The sequence below is a fragment of the Sarcophilus harrisii genome, chromosome 6, assembly GCF_902635505.1.
Source record: "Sarcophilus harrisii chromosome 6, mSarHar1.11, whole genome shotgun sequence".
Lineage (NCBI taxonomy): Eukaryota > Metazoa > Chordata > Mammalia > Dasyuromorphia > Dasyuridae > Sarcophilus > Sarcophilus harrisii.
The window spans coordinates 217200465-217220740 of NC_045431.1; the positions used below are offsets into that span (position 1 = coordinate 217200465).

General features: G+C 36.0%; 1 protein-coding gene across 1 annotated transcript in view; it reads right to left on the reverse strand.

The window, feature by feature from the left end:
• LOC100916588 (doublecortin domain-containing protein 1) overlaps positions 1–20276 on the reverse strand; it is an 88554-nt gene that overhangs the window by 35403 nt on the left and 32875 nt on the right. The window contains exons 7-11 of the mRNA XM_031941663.1: positions 19897–20002; positions 16679–16849; positions 11243–11428; positions 5879–6082; positions 1267–1465 (exon numbers count right to left, since the gene is read on the reverse strand). Coding sequence (XP_031797523.1) covers positions 1267–1465; positions 5879–6082; positions 11243–11428; positions 16679–16849; positions 19897–20002 — 866 coding nt within the window. The remainder of the gene's footprint in view (positions 1–1266; positions 1466–5878; positions 6083–11242; positions 11429–16678; positions 16850–19896; positions 20003–20276) is intronic.

Genomic DNA, 20276 nt, shown 5'->3' on the forward strand with positions numbered 1-20276 from the left:
CATTCAGGGGTGAAGCAAGATCTTTTGAGGTAGTTTTCTATGACTTATCTATAGCCTTAATGGTCAATGTCATTTCAGATACAATTGGTTTTATTCAATGATTGAATGGAAGAGTCTATATTTATTGCTTCTTTCATGATCCATTTTCATCAATAATGCTTATATTCTAGAATGTTTATATTTTGGTTCAATAGATAAGTCCATCATCTATCTATCTATCTATCTGTGTTTATTCATTCATTCATCCATCTATTTATCCATCATTCATCCATCTATTCATTCAGAGATCCAACCAGCCATCCATTCATTTATTTATTTAGGAGGCAATCAAGTAGCCACAGTAGATCTTTGAACTGAGACATGACGTGATGAGATGTAGTTATGTCAAATTTTAGTCTGAAAGATGAGTGGCAAAGGGTGAATAAAGAGAGTCAAGACCTGTAGAGACTATTAAAACAATACATGGGAATAGTAATGAGATTCCATGTAAGATTGGTGGCAGTGAGGAGAGAGATTTGAGAAATGTTTCAGAATAAATAAATGAAATAATCGATTTGGTTTGTGTGATTGATCATAAACAAAAATGATAAGCCAGTGGACAAGCATTTATTTAGAACCCGCTGTACGGCCAGCCACTTGGAGAGACTTTACAAGATAGTGGAAGGTAAAAGGGACTAACAGACTATAGTCCAGGAGATCATAAAGAATTGGACACAACTGGACGAATGAACAACGACTACAAATATACCAGGCAGAACGCTAAGTTCAGAGAATACAAAGATAGACAAAAGACAGTCCCTGTTACTGAGAAAGTCATATTCTAATGGCAGAGACAACATATTCAGGATTAATTGGAGGCAAGCAGCAGAGGAAAGGCAATCCTTCAGGCAAATTCAACAAAGGAAAGAAAAATCATTTAAATGTACTTATTGGCCATATAACTTTCAGCACATCACTTCCCCTCAAGGATCTTAGCTCCCTTCATCTAAGAGGTTGGAAGAAATGATCTCTAAGATCCCTCTTGGCTCTTAAGTCCAATGGCAATTGCTATGAAATTTAGAATTAAAGACATGAAGGAGGAAAGAGCCTTCTGGGTCATCAAATAAACTCCATCATTTTTGAATTGAGGAATTCTGAGACTCAGAGAGACTAATGAAGGCAACTTGTTTAAACTGACACCGAGTTAAGTGACAGAGCCCAGAGCTAGAATACAAGTCTTCTGACTCATGTTCCAAGGCTAATTCAGCTCCACCATGGTAGACTTACCTTCTGCACTCTGAGTAGCCATTTCTTTGTTCTCCTCAGAAGAAGTATATTTTTTATCTTCTGAGTCTCTATTTTTTAAAAATTCATTTATAGCCCACAAAATTAAATTATTTAGGTTAAGGATGGCTGTGCCATCATATGTGTAGAGTCTAGAAGCTGCTCTGTTCAGACCAAGCTGTAATGTGCATCCTGAAAGAAGCTGAAAAAAACATACTATAAGAAGAAGTATATATAATGTGTGTATATTTGTATATATATATATTCATATAGGCATACAATATACATATATATATATTCATATAATCTATAGGGTCCAGAAACAGTTGTCTAATCCTCCTGTGTCAATTCCTCCATCCATTTCTTCCTCCAAACACGTGGGAAATTTGAGTACATTTTCTAATCCTTGAATCAAATGCTAAGAAATACCATTCCGTGCAGTTCTTCTAATGCGGCTTAGCATTTCTGTATTACTTCTCATGTACAAACTACTTTAAAATGAATGATTACTTAACCTTCATGACCAAGCTCTTGGGAAAGCTGATGATAAATGTCATCACCTCCATTTTACAATGGAGAAGGGGCCAGGAGGGTTAAATTGTTTGCCTGGGGCCACAAAACCAGGCAGTGATAGAGCCTAGATGAAGCCCTATGAGCTTCTAGCACCTCAGTTTTTGTTAGTTCACTGAGCACCAGTGTCTGCCCAATAAACATTATTTATGTTCAACCACAAAGAGAATTCCTTTACTGCCTTTTTATTTTTTTTTTTACACAAGCCAGAACCTCAAGTCAATTCTTGCCTTGTTCTCTTGAGTTTGCCTCTGTGTGTAAATATGAAATTATGGATCACACCTCTCCTATCTCTTTGAGAGAGTTCAATAATATCATATATTTAAAGTATATTATCAGCCCAAGGGGCTGCCTAACCCTAAGCCTCTGGATTCCCCTTCCCCAAGCTATATCCTTAGAGTACTTCTCTATCATTGTACTGGGCAACTCTAGATGTTCATCTTTATCTTTTGGTCACAAAATTCCCATCAATTCTGGAACAGCCTCCATCAATGCGTGGAGAGGACATTCTCTATGGAAAGCCAATTGGCTTCTGGTATGCTCCAAATTAGATCACACTTCGAAAAGTGTGATGTGCTCCAAGGGATTAATTATTATGAAATCCAAAGGTGGCAAGTCTTAGTGTAAGATCCATGAGAGAGAATAAAAGATCAGCTATTATCTTCCAACAAAAAATGCCTATAAAATCAATCTAATAACATGCTAATGACAAGTGACCTGTTTTGGTTTTTTTCATTACTAATGTTGTTGAAAACATAGGCTCCAGTTTTACTGAAATAGCTTTGAACATATTTGTGATGGACAATTAAATATGGTTCCCAATTTTGAAAGGGAGTCTAGTTCTCCCTCCAAAAAAAGTCCCCTGATGAATGCAGATATACAGGTGTGCCTTTTAGTAAGGGGAAGGGACAGGCAGAAATGAATACTAAAATCTTACCTGAGCATTGTGCTTTACAGTTTATATAGTCCTTTTACATAGAAGAGTTTTTACTAGGAAAGTATCATGATTGTCGGTGTGTTGGTCTATTTCAAAAAAATCTCCATGTGAAAAATACATCAAGTATTATAATTATCACAAAGAGACATATAACAGGAAATGGAATGGGTAAGTCATATAATGAGAATGAGGAACAACAAATTATATTTATTTATATCTAAATAGTAGGTGCCCATTCATACCTATGTAATGATAGAGGAGTCAGAGAAAATCCCCTCCTCCTAACAAAACTGAGTGGCTCTCTTGTAATAAAGATATAGGAAAACATGGATGAGAGTCACTCAGGGTAATTGGTAGAAATGGATGGGTTGTTACTGGCACTGATGGAAAAAATAACAACTAAGATCTCAGACTGATCCAAGGGCTTCAACAGAGTTTCTTTTCCTTAGGGATGGAAATTAACTGATAGTTCCTTTAAATGCACAATACAAATTAGAAAATGAATGAACAAGTTCTTCTATAGAGCATGTCTAGAATCCCCAACCTAATATTCCTAAGGGATTAAGTCTCCACCTATTCTTTAAAGCCTAATTCAGCTATCATTTCCTCTATAAAACATCTTTGGGATCCTCATTTCAGTAGCAAATCCTCTCCCTCACCCCCAAATATTAAAAGAAACTTTTTTGAACTTTTCTATTTATTATTTTATTTTGCAGAATATACTGTAGTATGTTGTAGAAATCTCTAACTATATCTCATGTCCCAATACTATAAACTCTTTGAAGGTGAGGGACCACATGTTATCTAAGTTTCATGTTTTTTCTTAGTTCCAGGAATAGCAGGTACTTAAAAATGTTGAATTAGTTAATTTTTTTAGAGGTTCACATGTATTATCTGTTAGATCTATCAGGAGAATATATGAGAGACTTAGAATTTGAAGGAGCTGTTGAGATCATATAATCTAATTATAAAGTTTTACATTTAAGAAAATGAGGTAAATTACTTGCTCAGATAGTAATTGACATTATCTAGGATTTTAATCCACATCCTCTGACTACAAATCGAGTATCCTTTCCAATGCACAAAGTAAACTATCTTTATTAAGCCATTTTTATATAGTTATATATTTATAAGCATACATATGTGTATACATAAACTCACATATACTATCCATCTCTATCTCTCCAATATCTCTGTTAAATTTTATAGCACTTCTACAAAAGTTGATATTTCAAAATATCCCTATATTACAGATAAAAAACTAAGGCTTAGGAAAGTTAAATAATTTGTCTAAGATCAAAGAGCTGATGAAAGTCAGAAGTGGTTTTTGAATTTGGGTTTTCCAAGATCTAAGTCCCACAAATCATCTCCTAGAACTCAAATAAAAATGGGGGTAACTAATTAATACATCAGGATCTCTGTGGCCTGTATATTGGCTTAGTTTTAAAATGTTGTGTGATTCTATTTTATTATATTTTTGTTTATCTTCTTAAACATTTCCCAGTTTTGGCACCTCTGCCCTATAACACATTTCCCCCACCCCTATATTTTAAGGAAGAAAAGAAAATAGCAATTACATCATCTACTTGTAGGCTCTAGATTTGTTCAGAGCTTTTACTATCCAAGATCACAATATTTCTTTTTCTTTTTTTTTTATTTAATAGCCTTTTATTTACAGGATATATACATGGGTAACTTTACAGCATTAACAATTGCCAAACCTCTTGTTCCAATTTTTCACCTCTTACCCCCCACCCCTCCCCTAGATGGCAGGATGACCAGTAGATGTTAAATATATTAAAATATAACTTAGATACACAATAAGTATACATGACCAAAACGTTATTTTGCTGTACAAAAAGAATCAGACTCTGAAATATTGTACAATTAGCGTGTGAAGGAAATAAAAAATGCATGTGTGCATAAATATAGGGATTGGGAATTCAATGTAATGGTTTTTAGTCATCTCCCAGAGTTCTTTCTCTGGGCATAGCTAGTTCAGTTCATTACTGCTCCATTAGAAATGATTTGGTTGATCTCGTTGCTGAGGATGGCCTGGTCCATCAGAACTGGTCATCATATAGTATTGTTGTTGAAGTATATAATGATCTCCTGGTCCTGCTCATTTCACTCAGCATCAGTTCGTGTAAGTCTCTCCAGGCCTTTCTGAAATCATCCTGTTGATCATTTCTTACAGAACAGTAATATTCCATAATATTCATATACCACAATTTATTCAGCCATTCTCCAACTGATGGACATCCATTCAGTTTCCAGTTTCTAGCCACTACAAAAAGGGCTGCCACAAACATTCGTGCACATACAGGTCCCTTTCCCTTCTTTATAATCTCTTTGGGATATAATCCCAGTAGTAACACTGCTGGATCAAAGGGTATGCACAGTTTGATAACTTTTTGAGCATAGTTCCAAACTACTCTCCAAAATGGTTGGATTCGTTCACAACTCCACCAACAATGAATCAATGTCCCAGTTTTCCCACATCCCCTCCAACAATCATCATTATTTTTTCCTGTCATCTTAGCCAATCTGACAGGTGTGTAGTGGTATCTTAGAGTTGTCTTAATTTGCATTTCTCTGATTAATAATGACTTGGAGCATCTTTTCATATGACTAGAAATAGTTTCAATTTCTTCATCTGAGAATTGTCTGTTCATATCCTTTGACCATTTTTCAATTGGAGAATGGCTTGATTTTTTATAAATTAGAGTTAATTCTCTATATATTTTGGAAATGAGGCCTTTATCAGAACCTTTGACTGTAAAAATATTTTCCCAGTTTATTGCTTCCCTTCTAATCTTGTCCGCATTAGTTTTGTTTGTACAAAAACTTTTCAGTTTGGCATAATCGAAATTTTCTATTTTGTGATCAGCAATGATCTCTAGTTCTGCTTTGGTCATAAAGACCTTCCCCTTCCACAGGTCTGAGAGGTAAACTATCCTGTGTTCCTCTAATTTATTAATAATTTCATTCTTTATGCCTAGGTCATGAACCCATTTTGACCTTACAAGATCACAATATTTCAAGAAAAAAAAATGAAATCAACAAGTCTGTGAAGGAACCTAGTATCTGAATAATAAAGTCACTTACCACAGGGAAAGATTGAGCAATAATTAATTTGCCATTAGCGGATCTCGTTCCATTTTTGTGCGCGATTATTTTTACCGGTGTCTGGCGCATGGTTGCCAAAATATCATGTGACAAAGATTGCATGTTGACCCTTCGTTGAAAAGATAACAGAAGTTCTTCATAATGCCTTAGACTGTTTTCATCTTCACAAGAGGATAAATCACTCTGTAAAACACCATAGAGCCTACTGATGACATTTTTATTGTCAAAAATTTCCTGAGACAAAATACTTGTTTTGGCATTGTGACCAAATTCTGTCTCCACAAAAGTACATAGATTTTCAACATCAGTGTTTTTGCATTGGTTAGTTTACACTCATGTTTCTGCAGGAAAATCGAGTAAACCGCTGGCTAACTTAAAAGGCTGTATGACTACTCCTGGCATACTAATATCATCACGAATTATAGTCAGTGCTTTTGATACCTTGGACAGAGCTACATCATTATACAGGTTCTAAAGGCAAATTTTCCAACTACAAAACACTTGCTAAAATGACAATGCCATGGCCCATTGCAGCTGGAAGGGTCCTTAGAGATGAATCAACCTGATCTCTTATTTAACAGAAGAAGAAACTCAGTTTCAGGGAGTACAGTGTCCTTAGGACCAGAATTCAAGAGTCTTTTGATTCCCAGTCTAGTACTTTTTCCAAGTGATTCCTGAGTACACATGGTCTTAAATGTTAAGGGGTAAGCCCAGGCTGAAGAGGTACCTACATTTCTCTCATTTAAAGATCTTCTCCCATATTGAGCTTCTAAAAAACATAAATGTCTGACTTCAAAATTCTTGAACTTGCCTTAGTCTTCCAAATTCCAATTGTGATGGTGCTGAATTCCAAGAGACCATAGGAAGTAATCTATTAAAAGCATACGCTCTGTGAGAATTGGGGTTATATCATCTCTCTCCCAGGTCTTTATACAGTGCTCTGTACCCAACAGATACTTGCTAAACGTTTAATGAATTGAATGACTTTTAAAAGTAACACACCTGAAGGTTGCCAGGACTTTCTCTTCCTTTTAAAACTTATTTAAAAATCTATCATCTAGTGAAAACCAGTCTTCTAATAACATAAGGGAAATTTTGTATTGAACCTTCTTTAGTGAGACTGTAATGAAAAGAGATATGTCTTTTCTTGTCCCAAGATGTTTTCAAAAAACAAAACATAATAATAATGTTTTTTAAATGTTTTCTTTTATTGTTTAGTCATTTCCAGTCCTGTTTCACTCTTTGGGACCTCCTTTGGGGTGTTCCTGGCAGAAATACTAGAGTACTTTGCCATTTCCTTCTCCAGTTCATTTTATAGATGAGGAAACTGGGATAAATGGGTATACTTAACTTGCCCAGGGACACAAAGCAAATAAGTGACTAAGGCTAGTTCTCCTGACTCTTTGGATAAAAGCTCTATCCCTTGTGCTCCAAAAATATTTATTAGTAGACATGAAATATATAGTATAACTATGAGAGTGCAGGCTAAATATTGGCAATCTCATCCCTGGTCCTCCAGTCTTGAAGTAAAATTCTAAGAAAATTGTTAAGGCCAATGTCAGCTAGTGTGGGGCTTTTTAAACTTTTTCCACTGAGAAATTTCCTGAGAAATTTTTAAGTACTCCTGGGTATATAAGTATAGAAATCAAACATTTACCAATAATCATAATTTCACAGCTTCCATATTTCAGTTATAAGACCCCTTTGGGGAATGCAAACCACAATTTAAAAAGCTGGGAGCTAGAAGAGCATGATGGGAGTTGAAAGGTATTTTTAGTCCAAACCAAACAGCAAGCCAATTTAGTGGAATGGCCATTGAGGAAGAATCAAAGATTTCAAAAAGACAGTCTTTTACTAAAGGCTTTTTTCTGGCTCTTTGGGTATGATTTACAATGGATCTCCTTCCTCAGTTCAATACAGAATTCAGCAGAGTAGTGGAGAGGAAAGACTGATCTATAATGCCAGTAATTTGCAGCTTAGCAGGGATAATATCCCAGTAAATGACATCAGCTACTCTTCAGGGAAACCCTAAATGGCAGATTTAGAGATTGAGAAGCTTTTTAACTGTCACACAATCAGTCTATTACTTAAGCACCTACTATGTGCCATTCTAGGTGCTTGGGATACAAGATAATAATTAGGGATTTTATGAGAAAGTACATTTCGGGTATGGAAAACAACCAATTCAAAGAAACAGATGTGAGAAATTTGAATGGATGTGTGAAAAATAGCAGGAAATTCAGTTTGACAGAACCATAATGGTACCAAACATGAATACTGTAAAATTAGGCTAAAAATGACTAGGTTGGGGCCAGTGTGTAAGAATGACGTTAAAAGTCAAACAAAGGCTTCAATGTTTGAGTCTTATGATAACGGAACCACTGGAATTTACCAATCTACTTAAATTTTAGGAAAATCACTTGGGAAGATGTGTGGAGTTGGAGTAAGGAAGGGTAGAATGACCAATAATAAGTATTGCAATACTCCAGAGGAGAGGAGATCAGGACCTAGAAGAAGATGGGAGCTTTGGGAATAAAAAGGGAGCCCAAGCAAGAGATGGTGGGAAGATGGGAAATACAATATTTATCAGTTGATTGTATTTAAGAGGTGAGTGAAATTAAGGTCATGAGAATGAAGATTGTAAATTTGGGGCGACTGGAAGAATGTGGTGTTTGGAAGAAGCATTAGGCTTGGGGAGAAATACATTGAGTTCTGTTCTGGCCATGTTGAGTTAAAGATGTCTGTGGGACATACACCTCTAAATATTCACAAAGATGTTACCGGACTACAGATCAGAAAACTGACTAGGGCATCTCTTAGGAAATTATTTATCTAGGTTGTGTGTTCCTGACTCCTGTTCCTTCTGCTTCTGGTAGATAGAAAATTAAGAATAGCCTATGTATAGGGAAAAAGAAGGGTTTCCCATTTTCATTTAAAAAGTGAGATAGTTCCTTTTTATTCTATTGTAACAATATATTGTTTATACATTTTCATCAAATACCATTTTGTTCAAATAAATTCTCGGGTTTAATTTAAAAAGCATTTAGGAGACTTGTCAGCTGTCAATTTGATAAAATGTTAATCCAAAGTGTGTCCTGGACTTCAGTTTAGATTTCAGGAGCCCATGTTTAAGGGGAAAACAGTCTACATTCATATAATACTTTTATTTTTTAAAAGTTTGGCAGCCTGAAAACAAAATTTGATTATAATAGACATAGACTTTTAGAGCAAGCTCTTTTGTGAAGGATGTTTTTTTTTCCTCATTTTACAAATGAGGAACTTGTTTCAGAAAAAGGAAGCAAATACTTGGCCAAAACCATAATTGAAGGCAGAACCAGAAGTTTTACCTCCTGATTCTCACCCAATGCTGTTCATACTAAGCCATGGCACATGAGTAATATTTTATTCCCTCTCTCATCTTCAACAGCCACTATTATACTTGTAAACCTCTCCCTGTCTCTCCTGCTCCAGTTGTCCATTCTATCTCTCTTGCCTTTCAGAGCTACTAAAAGGTAAAGAAAAGGCCCCAGGGGCAAAAATCAGGGAAGAATAAAGGTAAAGAGGAAAGCATTTTTTTTTGAGAGGTTGAGAACAAAGCATTCCCTTAACCTCTAAAAAATCAGTTTGCATGTGCTTAGAACGCTCTTCTTTCTCATCTTCACTTTCTGGTTTCCATGCCTTCTTTCTTGATTTGTCCAAGACATCTTTCCCATTCTTCTTCCTTTTCCTACCCCATAACTACTGGTGTCTTTCCTCTGAGGTGATCTTCCACTTATCCTACACATGCTCTGTATGTACATAATTGTTGAATTGTTCGTTAGATTGGAGCTTTTTAAAGTCAAGAACCCTGTTTTTTTGCCCTTCTTCAGTCCCCAATATTAGCACAGTGAAAAGTACATAGTAAGAATCTGATAAATATTTTTTTGGCTGATAAACTAGTAAATTGTGGGATGTTCTATGTCCAGAGGAAATAGTTTTGTAGTTATTGCCCAGTAATGTTCACTACATTTTGTTCCAGGGATCTGCCCCTTAACAATAGTGATGAAACAATGATCAATTTCACTACAGGACCATCCTTTACATCATAAATAGGTATTTTTGCCCAATTACATGTTAAAACAACTTTTTAACATTTTTAAAATGTTTTGAGTTTTAAATTCTATACCTCTCCTTCTTCTTCCCTGAGATATTAAACAATTGGATATAGGTTTTATATGTACAGTCATGGAAAACTTGTTCCTTGTTAATTTTTCAAAATTAAAAGTCAATTGGGATATTGAAATCACCCTGATTTAAACTGATATCCCATGTTGTTCTGTCTGGTGGTGATTTACTCTCCAGTCAGTATACATAAATTGAAATCTTCCTGACTGTACATGTTCTGATAAAGAGTTGTTAGGCTGTCTTAGCACCCAGCCCATGCACATAAAGCTACGGAAGGACTTGCTATTATTTTAACTTTGGAAATGATCAGTTCACTTTATATATTTGAGGTTTCAGACAAACTGGAGGACTGATTAAATCCTCAGCTTCAAAGCAACCCCCACAACCCACTAACCCTGGAACATACTTGCTCCTCATTCTTGTCTCTCAGACATTTTATGTTCTTCAAAGGAGTTCTTTCTCAAATTGTTCTCTGGTCCCTCATAATTGTTAGTCCTCTCACTCCTCAAAATATCTCATTTAAAAATTATGTAAACATGTTCTATCTTTTCAGCAGAAGAAAAGCTTTATTTCTGTTCTTATATTCTCCCAGTGTGGCAAAATCTTATACATAGTAAGAGTTTTACAAAAGTTAGTTGAAATAAATTTTCAGTTTCATGTCCAATCATCTTTTTTATTATCCTGTATTATAAAAATGCTTGTTTCATAAATTAAAAATAAAATTTAATAAAAGAACCTAAAATTAAACTGAATAGACAGTATAACAGTATATGAGGAGAAGAGAACAGCAGAAATAGAGATATTAAGGTAAAATTCAGACTTATTAGAAAATGTATTTTAATCTAACTTGGAAAATGATGAATTAATTTGGATAAATAAGGGATAACTTGAAAAGAGTAGAAAAGAAAAAGAAGGAAGATCCAGGAGGGCAAGGGTGAAATTATTTCTGTTCTGGCACAGGGTATCCCCAAAGACTTAGTACAGATTTAAGTTTTATTAACTAGTTAGGTAACACAAAATGGCATTAAGATTTTTGGGACACCCCATCCCACCCTGTACACAGTCAGCCTTTAATAAAGACTTATTAGAATAGACTAAGATGAGTTTCATCAGAGAAGTTGAAAAAGTGAGAACTTTCAAAGAAAACTAACTTCACGGCTTCCTGCTCATGTTACATACCTGGCTCATATTGATGACTTTAGGGTTTCTTAAGGTGAATTGTTTGCACTCCCTGGAACCAAAGGCACAGAAGAACTTGATTCCTGGAAATAATTTTTTCAGATCTTTCTGGCTGACCACAGACCTGGCGCAGGCCAAGCAGATCATGACCCTGGTCTTGCTGCCAGGTGGACGGAAGGAGTAGCCCTAGGAAGAAGAGCAGGGATCTAATTCTCCTAAACTGGTTTCAACCAAGTGATCCTGCAAAGCTCTGGAGAAAGACCCAGCATCTCAGAAACGTTGGTCAGTTAGTCTTTTACATCCACTGTGGATTTGTTCAGTTACGTAGATAGTCTAAATTTCTCTATATAAGTGATTTCTCCAAGACTGGTCCATTGTGAAGATCAAATGGAATAATATCAGCCATGTGTTTTGCAAACCTTAAATGCTAGCTATTTTCATATTCTCATCAAAGGGCCAAAGTAGGGGTCAGACATGCCAGGTGGCACAGTGAATAAAGTCGCGGCGCTTGGAGTGAAAAAAATCTGAGTTCAAATCCTACTTCAGACATCTACGAGCTGTGTGGTTTGGGGCAAATTAGTTAACTACTGTTTGCCTCAGCTTCCTCATCTATAAAATGGGAATAATAATAGCAACCACTCATTCCTGAATGTTAAGATTAAATGGGATAAAACTCTTAAAGCACTTAGTAACCACTCATTTTCTTCCTTCCTTCCTATCTTTACTTTCCTTCTTTCTTTTTCTGCCTTTTCTCTTCCTCCCTCCCTTCTCTTCCTTCCTTCCTTCCTTCCTCCCTTCTCTTCCTCCTCTTTTTCTTCTTCCTTTCTTCCCTTTCTTCTTTTTTCCTTGCTTCCTTCCTTCCTTTCTTCTTTTTCTGATACATTTATTTTTCACTGTGAATGATGTCCTATATACTTTATTTTAGTCATTTAAACACATTTGAAGAGGAGTCTACATACAGAGTTTATATAGACCCAAAGGAGCACACAATATGAGATTTAAGGGCCTTTCCTCTAAAGGAAAGCAGACGGTTCAAAGGTTCTGTCAAAGATGCACTGATCTGGCAACATATTCATCACAGCCAAGATGCTTTGGAGTCTCCATGCTCATGATCTTGGGCAGCCCAGAAGTATATAAATACTACCTGGAACAAAAGTCCCCACTCCTATCCCCAGTGAAGCCCTCTAGGAGACTCATGGATAGGGATCTTTCTGACCCTTGCAGTAATACTGCTCTGCTGAGATCCCATCTGTATTTTTTTCTTTCCTCCAAAGACTGTTACATTCTACATCAACTATGTGATTAGGACCATTTTCACAAACACCAAGAATGGTCTTCCTGCTTTTAAATATTAACTCTGGATAGCATGACTGAGATGTCATATGCCTTGGGAATGTTGGCCAGAGTGGCAGCTTTTTTTGCCTCTAGATCAGCTGTGCTCTGCTGTGCTAACACTTTATTTCCCATTGCTTCTTTCTGCCCCATCCCCTCTAAAAATACCTCTAATTTGAAGTGTAATTTATGCCACTCTGAGGTATTACTTCATATCTCTCAGATTGGCTAAAATAATAGGAAAAGATAACTATAAATATTGGAAGGGATGTGGGAAAACTGGGATACTAATGCATTGTTGATGGAATTGTGAAATGATCCAATCATTTGATCCAGCAGTATCTCAACTGGGTCCATATACCAAAGAGATCATAAAAAAGGGAAAAGTCATGTGCAAAAAATGTTTGTAGCAACCCTTTTTGTAGTTGCAAAGAACTGCGAATTGAGTGGATGTCCCTCAGATGGGGAATGGCTGAATAGGTTATGGCATATGAATGTAATAGATTATTATTTTTCTTTATTTAGATATTAGCTTTTAATTTTCAAAATATGTGCAAAGATAATTTTAACATTCACCCTTAAAAATCTGTTTTCAAAATTTTTCTCCCTCCCTTCTCCCCGCCCCCTACAGCAAGCAATCAATGTATACTTTTTCTATACCTATTTCCACATTTATCATGCTTCACAAGAAAAAAATCAGATCAAAAAGGGAAAAAAAAATAGAAAGAAAAAAAAACAGGCAAGTAAACAACAACCAACAAGGTACAAATACTATATTGTGATCTATACTCAATCCCCACAGCCGTCTCTCTAGGTACAAATGGCTTTCTCCATCACAAGAACCATTGGAACTGGTCTGAATCATTTCATTGTTGAGAAGAGCCACGTCCATCAGATTTGATCGTTACATAATCTTGCTCTTGCTGTGTACAATGTTCTCTCGGTTCTAATCACTTCATTAATATCAGTTCATGTAAGTCTCTCCAGACCTTCCATAAAGGAATATTATTTTCTGTAAAAAATGACAAGCAGGATAATTTCAGAAAAGCCTGGAAAGGCTTACACAAACTGATACTTAGTGAAGTGAACAGAACAAAACATTGTATACAATAGCAACAAGATTACATGATGATCAACTGTGATGGTCTTAATTCTTTTCAACAATGAGGTGATTCAGACCCATTCCAATAGACTTGTGATGGAGAGAGCCATATGTGCCCAGAGAGAGAACTATGGAGACTGAATGTGGATTGAAACAGTATTTTTACCCTTTCTTATTGTTTTTTGTTTATTTTTTCCTTTCTCATGTTTTCGCCCCTTTTGATTGGATTTTTCTTGCACAGAATGACAAATATGAAAATATGTTTGAAAGAATTGCATGTATTTAACCTATATAGGATTGCTTGCTGTCTTGGAGAGGATGGAAAAGAGGGAGGGAGAAAAATAGGGAACACGAGGTTTTGCAAAAGTGAATGTTGAAAACTATGTTTGTACTTATTTGGAAAAATAAAATTTAGGGAAAAAAAAACCTAATTCCTGTCTGGTCAGCATCCTCAGTGTCTTCAGAACAAGTCACATTCATTCCTGTCTCTGGGACATTGCCCACATTCTCTCCCACAATGCCAGTGCCCTTCCTTGTCTCTAAATTAACCTCACGTATCCTTTAAGCTTTAGCCTAAATCTTACCTTTCTGAAGGTCTGCTTTAATGGGTCCAGCCATCACTGAGCTGTCCCTTTTCTACACGTGTAAAGCAGTAAGAGTCTGTCTGACACCATGCAGCATTTAATTACATGTGGTCTTCTCTGGGCACCCAAGTGTTTCATATGCATTTGATTTATGGATGAGAATGATGCACTTTAATAAATTCATATGCATCCCTCCTAAGACCTAACTCAGTGCCAGTCAAGTATGACAACTACAGCTGCTGCTGCTGCTACTACTGTTATTACTACTCCTACAGGCCTGGCTGCCTGCTTCCTCACACCTAAACTATAGATGGGCACAGGATATACATCAAATACCTATTTATCTACCTAGTTTTCTATTTATCTGTCATATATCTGTCTATCATATATCTATCTTGTCTATCGTCTATTATCTATCTGCCTGAATATACATTCATCTCTTTATTAATATATATTGATATATAATATCAATATTAATATTAATAAATATTAAATAATATTTATATTATTATTTATCTCTTTATCTGTCTGTCTTGTCTGTCTATAATCTAAATATTTGTCACTTTCTATTTATCTATATCTATCTGTCTGTGTCTGTCTATCTATCTACCTACCTATCCATCTATCTATCCCTCTATCATGTCTGTTTTTCTATTTGTCTGTCTGTCTACAACCTAAATATCTACTTATTTATTGATCTCTTTCTATTTATCTATCATCTATCTATCCATCTGTCTCTCTGTCTCTCTGTCATCTGTCTGTCTGGTCTATCTGTCTGTCTATCATCTTTCTGTCTTTCCCATCTATGTATATAAATATACATTGGCAGCATGTATTGATGCTAATTATAGCATTATAATATATATCAATGCTATAGTTCTATCAATACATCTACATATAAATATAACTATAACTATACATACATAAGTATATATCCATATATATATCTATACATGTATTTACATTATATTGATATATTACACATATTATATGAGATTATATTAGCCCATATAATGTATCATGTATACATACAGGTGTGCATGTATATTGTATGCATCACGTGGATGTATGTATAATGTGCCAGGCAGCTAGATGACGTAGTGAATAGAACCCTGGGGCTGGAAGTAAGAAGATTCATCTTCATGAGTTCAAATCTGGGCTCAGACTTAACTCTGTTTGCCTCAGTTTCCTCATCAGGAAATGGCAGACCTGTCTTTGCCAGGAAGATCCCACGTGGGGGTCACAAAGAGTTGGATATGGTTGAAAACAACCAAACAACAGTAAAATATCTATACATAATAATATATGAATAACATACATATTGATATAACTGCATTCATACATACATTCATATTTCTATGCTTTTGCTTATTGTTTTTCAGTCATTTCAGTCAGGTCCCACTCTTCCTGACCCTATCTAGGGTTTTCTTGGCAGAGATTTGTTATTTCTTTCTCCAGCTCATTTTACAGATCAGGAAACTGAGGCAAACAGAGATAAGTGATTTGGCCAGGGTCACACAGCTGGTAAATGTCTGAGGCCAGATTTAAACTCAGGAAGATGAGGCTTCCTGACTGCAGGCCCAGAATTCAATCGGCCTAGCCATCAAGCTGCCCTTCCTTATATCTCTATACAAAAAATAATATATCAATAATATTATATTGATATGTATCAATATAATCAATATATGTATCAATATAATATAACTATTGTATTGATAGTTCTATCAATAAATTTGTACTATAAATATAGAGTATATAGAGAATATATACATAGATACATACAATATACATATAGATATGACTACTTCTATACATATAAATATAACTATATATGCATGGTATATATGATCTATAGCTATAACTATAAGTATATATCTGCATAACATATATGCTACATAGATGTATGTATTTGTATGTTTGTATGGGTTATGGCTATCTGTATATAAATTATAAATGTAAATTATAAATGTAGATTATAAAATATAAATTATAAATTCATACAGAACCTATTCACATACACATATGTGCAGTACATGCATGTAAGTGTGCATATATGCACACACTGAAGTCCTTGGCCCTGTCACTACTTCCATTTTTCAAGTGAAATGACTTTTTTAAATGGGTCTCCACCCCCTATTTTGCCACTGATGTTCTCTGAGGACCACCAACTTTGTCCATGAGACTTAATAGAACGAAAGGCCCTTGAAAGCAGGAATTGCTTGGTACTTCCAGATTTGAGTCAAGTATTTTTACTTCAGGGAACCTTCACAAAAACCTTTTCTTTCACTCAGGTTTCTCATTTTCACCAAATCACTCCCCAGACACTATCCCACCCGGTCATTGGGTTATTTTCCAGGAGAAAAAACAAGCATTTTGGCCTGGGGGCCTTGTGCCCATTTCAGAAAGATACCCACTTACTACTTGGTTGACCTCCTCTTCGTTTGTCACAGTTGACGTACAAATGCCAGCATGATTCGCAATCGTGACTTCTATGTCCATCTTTGAGCTATGAAAGGCCTTCAGTATGTTCTTGTTTTTCAGGTAAAGCCACTTTTGATTGGAAGCCCCATTAGAGTACGGTTTGTACGTCTGTCAAAAACAAATAGGAAAGCAAAAGGAATCAAGGGGCATGTGGGCCGTCGATGGCTATTTATCAAGCCTGACCATGGGACAGACTTGCAGCCGGGCACTCAGGCAGCGCTATGGGTGGGGTAGCCATGAAGGGACCGAGCCATCCCCTGCTCTCGAGGAGCTCACAGTCTGGTGGAGGAGACAATAGGAAAGCTGCAACAGAGCTACAGACCATCAGCAGAGGGAGGGCATGAAAATTATGGGAAATTGTGAGTCCCTGAAGTCTTTCTGGCTCCTTCAAAAGATTAAGAAAGGACTCGGGCAGCATGTAGTAGTAGAAACGCCTGTTCTGAGCCTGAGAAGATCGGGGATCTGGCCCCGGCCCTGCCACCAACTAGCCGAGGGACCTTGGACAAGTCACTTCCCTCCCCGAAGCCCTGGGTCCAAGGAGATGGACTCTCCCTTGGCTTATTCTCTATATCTTGTCATCCTTTCTGACCTCAGTAAGAATAGCACCTCCTATCTGGTATATATTTCTTTCTTTTCACTAAAATAAAAATAACGAAATATCTATATAATATGCATTCACACACATATGTATATATGTATATATATGTACATACATATATATATATATATATATATATATGTACTATGCATATTATATATGCAGGCTATAGATTCACACGCATACACACATATAAAATGGAGCTTTCTAATTTGCCTTAGAAGGAATGGCAAGTATGGCGTCTCTAGAATGCCCAGGAAATATACTGACTGGATATTAGCAAAAGATGGAGAAATTGCCTGTTATTAGCTGAGCATCCATCACATTAATTATTTTGCAAGACCTTGAATATAGTCTCCCAAGCTGATTACTTAAAGAAGTAAACATGAAAACCAAGTAAAGAAAAAAACACCAGAGATAATTTAAATTACTTTGGGATCAAATTCATTGCTAATATACTTAGGACTTTCAGGAAAAATATTTGTACAGATAGAATGTTATGAAATAGAGTGGAGGCATTTAGTCTGTGAGCGAGCTTTTCTTTCACTGGCCGTGCTAGAAAGGTATCTGATAAAAAGGAGTATAACATTACATACACAGTGTCACCCAGAATAAATTTGTAGCCCATATTTATCATCTGGACAGAGGAGTTGGTTAACCTTTACTCTCTATCCAGACTACTACATCCTAATTTTGGAGGCAGGGCATTGTAAGTCAAGTTGCATCATTGGTATAAAAACTGCACAGAATAAATTAGATGTCAGGCAGAGGCATAATATGTTTATTGAACATGACTTATGGTAATTTTTGTTCTTGTATACAAAGGAAGAGGAGAGCTAAGGTCCTCCAAAATGTTCTCTATCTCTGATTTACCCATAGCCAACAATATACTCATCAGGCAGGGGTTTTTTTTGTTTGTTTGTTTGTTTTGTGGTAATGATAGTGGTGATAGTGGTTAGTAATTTAACAATAATAATAATAATAATAATAAATTATAATGGATAATAATGAATTATAATTGGATTATAAAAATTATAATTAATAATAATATAGCAATTAACATATATGAACTGGAAAGTTTGTCAAGGCAACTGCATATATTATTTGAGCATGATAATCATTGGTAAGGAATGGACCTACCCATTTTACCCATTTTACAGGAAGGAAACCTGAAGTTCAGGTGCCTTAAATGACTTCCTTCAAGGTCATTTAGCTGGCTCATTCTATCTACTATACCAGAGGGTCAAACTCTAATCCCTACCCCCACCCCAAACTCCCCAAACAACTTGAAAGAGATTAAAATATGATTGGGAAATGTCTGACAAAATAAATTAGAATACAACATTTGTTGCAGTTCAGTCCCATCTGACTCTTGAAGTTTTCTTGGCAAAGATACTCAGGGAATTTGCCATTTCCTTCTTCAGCTCATTTTACAAATGAGAAACAAAGGAAACAGGGTTAAATGCCTTGTCGGGAGACACATAGCTAGTAAGTGACTAAAGCTGAATTTGAACTCAAATCTTCTGTCTCCAGCCACATGTTAATTTGTGCTTTTCTAAGCTAATATACAGAAGTAGGTTCCTTTTTCTCTTTGAGTCTGACACCTTAGCACTCTATCCCATTGTCATTTAGTAAGAATTCCATGAATATGGGAAAGGAACAAAGACTTCTCTAGAATATATTTTAAAAAGTTCTTGTAACTTTTCTCTTTTTTACCCTTTTGTGTTTCACTGGAAACTTGGTATATAAATACAATCAATCGGCTTATGTAACTTTCACAAGCCAAGTTCAAAATAAAAGCAGAATTTTTCAAGTGTTTTTAAGCCTTTATTTCAAGCCAACTCTATATGCATTTGAATCTAGCAAGCAGTTTCTTCCACAATTTCCCAAAAATTCATTGACAAGCAGCATGATATATTGGGGAGAGGAGCCAAGAAGCTGTAGATTCCAGTGCCTTTGACATATCCTTGGTCTGTGACCAAGAGCAGGTCATAGGGATTTCTAGTATTGTAGGTTATTCCCCCTAACAATAAAATACAGAATGCTGCTGCTGTGCAAATTAGGCTACTTTATCCTTTAAAGATATTGAGAACATTCATTGGTTGGTTGAGGGGATGTGAGACTCAGGCTGTGGACCTTCCCTCCTGGTCAGGTCAGTCCAAAATAGCCACGAAGCATTCTAGACCATGCGCTGGCCAGCTCAGGCAGAGGAACTTTGATCAGCAGAACCAGCTTCAGACTTGTTGAATATCCTTCTCTTATAAATGTTAAGGTAAGAGGTGTGAGTCACGGGATGATTTGCAAATGTGGCCTCGGAGTCAGGCTCAGGCCTGAGCAGCTGATGACCTGGATCTGTAGACAGGGTTTCCATATTGGAAATTCTCCACACGCATGACCTCACAGGTCTGGACCAAAAGGTCTATGAAAGGAATGCTGATTTTTGTTTGATACAGGGCGTCTCAAGAGTTTGAGTACAGATATAGGCTCTAAATAGTTGAAAACTTGAGATTGAGAAGGAAAGTCTCCTTTGGTACTCTTCCTCCCACGTAAAGCTTACCTGAATAATAACAGGGAAACTTTTGATCTTGGCAAGATTCTCCATTGAGACTGTGGGCAGGGCTACTGCAAGTACCAGGTTTGGATTAATCATCAGGTGAAATGTCCTGGGGAATAAAAAGTCTTTTCAGCAGCAAAATGCCACAGGTAGATTTGGACATCACTCTTCAACCATTATCAATCTTTTGGAAAGGTTTAATACCAATTCTCCCTCCCTCTTCTAAACTCTAGATCTCTCTAATGTACTTATATTATAAATATATATATATATATATATATATATAAATATATATAAATATCAATATATATATATATATATATATATATATATAAACAACATTATCAATCTTTTGGGAAGGTTTGAATACCAATTTTCCCTCC